Genomic DNA, 6,889 nt, shown 5'->3' on the forward strand with positions numbered 1-6,889 from the left:
TAATCCAAACATCCCGGGAGAAAAATCTTTTTTAAGAGGCCTCGAGTTTTTGACTTTCTATATACTTTAAATGTCTTCTTTTCAGTGTTTGATTCCAAGGAGGGATTCAAGGACTAAAGCCAAAGTTTATCAAATAAAAAACCACTAAATTCGAAGTTTGAAAAGTTTTCAAGTGGTTGTCATATTGGTTTGGTCCAAAATTGAATGGATGCTGATTATGGAGTTTGGGAAGGCTTGAGTCTATGTTGTTGGTGGGTGAGAAATATGAGTTCTGAATCAATTTAGCTAGCTTCCCCGGCAGCATCTGGGTTGCCTCGTCCTAACCTGCACGCTGTAAGCTAGCATTGGCGGCATGTGTCATTCTCCGCTGGCTGCAGTGGATCACTTGAACGAACACGCTTCGGAAAAAAGTAACGAAGTCCGTGACCATGATGAGCCTTTTCTCGGCACATTTTGGGCCAGCCCTCGTCCCGGGCAGGCCCGTTAACGTCGCATTTTGCTCAGGCGGTGGTCAGGCCTACTAGTCTCCGTGCTGCCGTCGTGTTCTGCCTCAGTCAGCATGATTGAGCACCTGTGTCAGTCTCAGGCAGTCCTCGCTGAACCAAACTGAAGACACGAGTGCACCATGTAAAAAAAATCCAGCGTTGAAGCTTGCAGCCTTTGACCTCATAACAGAGTGTTTTTTGTGTGTATGCGTGCTGCAGCCTTTTGCCGTAAATTTTCTGCTGGTGTCATTTGCTCGGGTACAGGTCACGGGCAAGGGGGCAAACGACAAACAGTACGTGGCGTCGGCAACGTAGGAGGACACAATTATTGATCCAACGGATTAGGTTAACGTTATCTTTAGAGAGGGCATCTAAACAAAAGCACCGAGGAACATTCTCTTATCGCCTAGACGGTGGCGAGTCACAATACAAAGTGGTAGCAACCGTTGCGACGTCCCACTCTGATGACCTAATGCCCCTAATCGTGGCCGGAGTGGATAAACAAGCTCTTAATCAGACGGCCCCTCTTCAAGCTCAATGATTAGCTCCGTATTTCCCGTTAGGATCAGACATGAGGATAGGAGCTGTCCTCCCGTCACCGCTGATGTCCAAAAAGAAATGTGCATCTCGCTTTGGAAGATATCAAATATTTTAAAATTTAACGACATATCCATCTTTTTTATTTTTATTTATCGCGTTTTAGTTTAAAAAATAAACCAGCAGACAATATTCGAAAACCGAGATAATAAATACATAGAAATAATATCGAAAACCGAGGCAAGATAAACTTTTTTTCTCCCTCTCTTTTGGCAACGGACAAGGAGGGCCCGGGCCGGCCCAGCCCAGCGACAGCCGTGGAGCAACGGTAGTGCTATGCCTAGCGCCTATTTTCGCGGAAGCAAAGCAGAGAGGAGAGAGCATGAGGCAGCAGAGGCCGCAGAGCAGAGGTAGAGCTGGTAATAAGGTTGCCCCACCACATGGCAATGCGCGTCAGCTTTGCTTGAGCAGGGCAGCAGCAGGCACATGCGTCCATCTATCACCCATGGCCTGAGACCTGATGGTGGTCATGGCCTGTGGCCTGTTCCTATTCCTATTCGGCCATGGTGTCATGGCCGTGCCAAACAATGCCAAGGCAGGCATGCCAGCGGCAGCGGCAGTAGTCCAGTCAGTCGCAGTCGCAGGCCAGGCCATCCAGGACGGTCAAAATGAGATGCTAGCGCAGCGCGCCGTGCCACCACAGTCCACAGCGGCCAGCGTTGGGGGCACGGTGGCCGCCCCCGGGCCTCCACTCCTTTTCTCGGAGCAGTGGAGTACAGTGGCGGCAGCACCGGCAGCCACCATGCATTGCCACGGCCCGCCCACGGATGCTGTGATTTGTCACCCAACTGGTCTGCGCGCGCCTGGGCTCCGTCCCTCTCTAGAGCTGTTGAATTCCACTCGCGCGTCACCGAGCCGTACCACGAATCTGGCCTCTTTCTCTTATGCGCTGTCATGTTCTCGCTCGATCGCGCACGCAGCGCAGCGTACAGTTTTCATAACGTCCTGCTACTGTGTGGCTGCATCTGCCTTGATTTGGGTGTATTCGATTTCGATGGCAAAGCCATACGTATGGTATGTAGAACAACTTGTGGTATATCGAAACAAACCTGGACGCTATGATGTGGATGGGCAATGGATAGAGAGGCTCCGAAAGCGTGAGTAGACAGGCAACTTCCTTTTTTTTTAATTTATATCATATTCCAGGCAGCAGAAGCGACCCGGTGAAGATTTGATGAAATCTGCGCAGCACGCTCCTCCTACCGGGTAGTGTACCTAGCTGTAACTGCTAAAGCGGGCGCGGCAGCCCCCACCACCGCTGTGGAGAGAGAATCACAAGGTAGTGGGAGGAATCACAAGGGATTGATTGAGAGGGCCAAGATGCAATAATACAGACAGCAGACAGGACAGCCAAACGAGGGAGCGAGAGAGAGCACAAGGCTGAATGTTCGATCCATCCACTCCACACGTCTCGGTTGATTTAGACAGAAGCAACAAGGTTCTCACTGATGACGATGGTTACTGCTACATGGTAATAACAATCATTAAATAGAAAACAGAGACCATAAGAGCAGAGCGGAATAATCCCTTGAGAGTCACGACATGATTACATTGCAGGGGAACGAAACCAAACCAAATCTCACGCACGCGCGCAACGCAGCAGCTGCTGAAACAAAAAAAAGGCGACCCGAACCAACCACCGGCACCCAAGTCGATCGATGAATGATGGCATTCTCCTCGCTCACGGCCCCCCGCCCGTAGGTCGCCCGCCATTGCTCCACAGCCAAGCCCCGCTCATCACGCGTTGCTCCTGAAGGAGCCGAGGGCCTTGATGGCGCCAGCCCGGAGGATGTACTGGTGGTAGAAGGCCGCGATGGCAGCGCCCACGAGAGGGCCCACCCAGAAGATCCACTGCGAAAGGTTAAACGATGAGATCGCGTCGTCATAGTCACAGTCATATATAGTCAGTACACGCATGCGTTTACGTACGTGGTCGTCCCAGGGCTTGTCCTTGTTGTAGATGACGGCGGCGCCCAGGCTCCTGGCCGGGTTGATGCCGGTGCCGGTGACGGGGATGGTGGCCAGGTGCACCATGAACACGGCGAAGCCGATGGGGAGGGGAGCCAGAACCTGCAAACAAACAGACAAAAAAATCACGCGTAGTGGGTCAGGTATAATAAGCAACAATGTAATGGCCACACACCAAACACCGTTAGTTAGTGGGCCTTTGGGCCACGGGCATCGAATTTTTTTCTTCTTCTTTTGACAAGACTCGACCGGCGCCAGGCCGTGCAAAAGGCATCGCGTTTTGTCACCTCGCCCACTGTCCCAGATCCTCACGCACGAAAGAGGGGGATGCAGTGCTGCCCTAGCCTAGCTAAAGTGACTGCTAAATTTCACCTAGCCACACACACACACACTTTGACTTTGGATGCACGAATGCTGAATATATATTTTGTACTACTGCTGTGCTGTGCAGGAATTCTGTGTGTGTGTGTGTTTCATGTGTGGTTAGGTTGGATGTATAGTACGCACGGTCAATAAAAGTTTTTTTTTTCAAAAATAACGTGCGAAATCGTTTGAAAACGCAGGAGGCTCGTGCCCGTAGTAGAGTAGGAGCAAAGGACGAAGGTACGGTGCGAGGGCGCCAATAATTCATCATCATGGCCATGGAGGGACAGAGGTGACGAGAGGCCCACATGGCATGGGACACAAGGGAGGTAGGGCGTGCACGGTGCACGGACTAGCTAATCACGACAAGGACTGGATGGACCCGACCTACCGGTCGGACCATGTACCCCTACAGGGCCGGACCAGACCCCCCCCCCCAGCTCAGCTTTTTACACGCCGGGGGCCCGCCACTGACCCGTAGCACTACCCGGCCCGAAATTTGTTTACTGTTGCTGTGCCGTCAATGGCGGTCAGTGGATGGGAGCGGTAAAAAAAATGCAGTGCTTTCTTTCGCGTCTGCACAATGGAGATGATGGCATGCATGCACAGAAAGATAAGGCCGGAGCTCTTTAATTATATGTCCGGGCCGGGGGTGATGCCGATGGTTGGCCCCTAGCCTGACCATGACGTGGATGCACTCCCACTCGAATGTTCCACCGAGTGTGCGTTAATAACGGTCATTATCACGACTATGAAAGCCTTAATGACGCAGGGGTGCTAGTACTGGTGAGTGATGAGTGCCAGAAGATTTGGAGCTCACGCATCCTGACACAACACATGATTGATTGATTCGCCGGCCTTCCACACGTTTTAACTTTATGAAGATTTTAATCCTCATGGAAGCCACGAACAGAGTAATTTAGAGCAGTACATAAACATGCATGGTCCATGGAAGAACAAAATAGTCCGCAGGAGAATCTTTCAAAAACAAAACAAAAATAGTATAAAACGAAACACTTCAGTCTACGGCAAAGAAATTCATCTTGGATGGAGCAAATAATAGATGTGCTGCTGAGTGCTAACTGTTGTGGCCTTGCTGCTAGCTTGAAAATATGTGCTAGCTTCAAAATATGTGCTAGCCACAGCGCTGCGTAGCACAGCCGATCAAGAAAAAATGGATATTCTCCTGCCTTTTTGTATTTGTTGTGCTACTCCTTTCCCTCTCTCTGCCCGTGAACGGAAATTTTCTTTTTTCACGTGCGCCATGTACATTGCCGAGATTTGAGCATGTTAGCTAGCATAACTTGAGCTCTAATTAAGCTCGCCTGGGACTCAACTTACGACTGATGCCAACTGATTAAGACAAGCGAACTTTTAAGCTAGTTTTAAAAATAAAATACTACTACTCCCAACAAACAGCTACTTACTAGCAGGTAGCAGCAGACCGAGGGTCGAGACAAAAACAAAACAAAAAAAAAAGGAGAAGGCGGTGGCGTTGGTCGGGTGCTCACCGGGACGTGGGAGTCGCGGGCGTTGCGCTTGGGGTCGGTGGCGGAGAAGACGGTGTAGACGAGCACGAAGGTGCCGATGATCTCGGCGCCGAGGCCGGTGCCGCGGGAGTAGCCGGAGGCGAGCGAGTTGGCGCCGCCGCCGTACCTGTCGAAGTAGGCGCTCTGGAACGCCTTGACGAGGCCGACGCCGCAGATGGCGCCGAGGCACTGCGCCACGATGTAGAGCAGCGCGCGCACCAGGGAGACCTTGCGCGCCAGGAAGAGGCCGAAGGTGACGGCGGGGTTGATGTGGCCCCCCGAGATGCCGGCGGTGCAGTAGACGAGGACGAAGATCATGCCGCCGAAGGCCCAGGCGATGCCCAGCACGCCCACGCCGCCGCACGCCGCGTCGGCGCCCGACGCCGACGCGTCCGTCTGGTGCTTGTACCCGATCACGGTGGCCACCGTGATGTACAGGAACAGCAGCGTGGCGATGAACTCGGCGATCACGGCGCGGTACAGCGACCAGGACCCCAGCTCCGCCGCGTCGATCAGCGGCGCCGGGGGAGGGTCCGTGTAGTCCTTGGCAGCGAACTCGCCGCCGCCAGCGCCGCTCTCGATCACGTCGTCCTTGCCCATCGTCTTCTAGAGCCGCCGAGACTAGCTTGAAGCTTCGCTTCGCTTAGCAGAGAGACTATACTTGCAAAGGGGATGATGGAATGGATGAGTGCGCGAAGGAGAGGGTGCAGTGGTGCTATTTATGGAGGGAGTGAAGAGTAGGTAAGTGACAACAAAGCACAATAGTGCTGCAAGGCTGGGGCGGGCCATGCTCCCCCGCTTCATTATTGCTTGATGGAATGGAACAGAAAATTCAGCAGCTTCTGTACCGATTCCTGCCTTTTTTTATTAAATCAACTTTGTGTTGATAAGATTGAATGGCCTTTTCTTTTCTTTTCTTTTCTTTCTCTCTCTGTTTTTTCCCCTGGGTATTATTTCCTGACGCTGTCGCTCTCCCTTTTGGTTTTGTTTGCGTGCTCCAATCCAACGATGCTGGCTGGATAGGCTATCGAGGTTTGTGCTGTAAAGCCAAGGATCCCCCCACAGGCCCACAATCCATGGGCTGGGGTATTTGTTTTCCGAGGGGGAAAAATGGTACAAGTTTCCATGGATGGAATCCGGGGAAATGAAAATGCGACAAGATAAAACTTTTAAAAAATGTTACAAGATATGTACGTAAGTCAATGGTTACCCTGCGCTGTCAATTAAAAATCAAACGGCTAAAACACTAACCCCCCGGCTCCGCTCCCTAGTCTCTATCAATCAAGGAAACAAGAGCCCCCGAGAAAACAAGCTTCGAATAGAACTGGAGGCAGACGAGTGAAAGGGGTTGGGCGGCAATTTCCGACATTTTTAGTCCCCTTCTTTAGAGCTCCTTTGGAAAACGTAATTATTTTATAGAAGAGAACATATCTAGTTTACATGGAAGATTGATGCATATGGTACACATATTAAATCATCATCACTTATTTTAGATCTAACGTCTTTAGTTGTTTGGTATATTTTGCTAAGGACACCTTCCACCGTGGTGGTGTGTAGTGGTGAAATGTGTTATTTGTAAATTGAATTATCAATTAGAGACGTTAAATCTAAAATAAGTGGTGATGATTTAATATGTGCACCATATGCACCAGTCTTCCATGTGCACAAGATATATCCTGGTATAAGAATTTCGTTCAAAAACACAGGGAAAACACACAGTATTCAGAAATTTTTTCTTTGTTTCAAATGAGCCCTTAACATACGAGTTATAGGACCGATCTCAAGTCTATCTTCTTTTCTCCCTAATTCGCACTAGGACGCAAACTCTTACATAGTTATGTCACAAGAGCGCCATATAAAATGGAACAGAGCATGGAAGCCAACACTTTTTGCTTCCACAAATCCTGGTCGCCGCACATACTCAGACCCCCAGGTCTCGATAACCTT

General features: G+C 50.6%; 1 protein-coding gene across 1 annotated transcript; it reads right to left on the reverse strand.

Annotated features, from left to right (window-relative positions):
• Positions 1 to 2,594: 2,594 nt before the first annotated feature.
• On the reverse strand, positions 2,595 to 5,614 carry LOC541888 (plasma membrane intrinsic protein 2). The gene is given in 3 exon segments (NM_001111554.2): positions 2,595 to 2,933; positions 3,012 to 3,152; positions 4,925 to 5,614. Coding segments are annotated over 3 exon segments (873 nt in total). The 5' UTR covers positions 5,543 to 5,614; the 3' UTR covers positions 2,595 to 2,819.
• Positions 5,615 to 6,889: the final 1,275 nt, after the last annotated feature.

The sequence above is a fragment of the Zea mays genome, chromosome 7, assembly GCF_902167145.1.
Source record: "Zea mays cultivar B73 chromosome 7, Zm-B73-REFERENCE-NAM-5.0, whole genome shotgun sequence".
Classification (NCBI taxonomy): Eukaryota; Viridiplantae; Streptophyta; class Magnoliopsida; order Poales; family Poaceae; genus Zea; species Zea mays.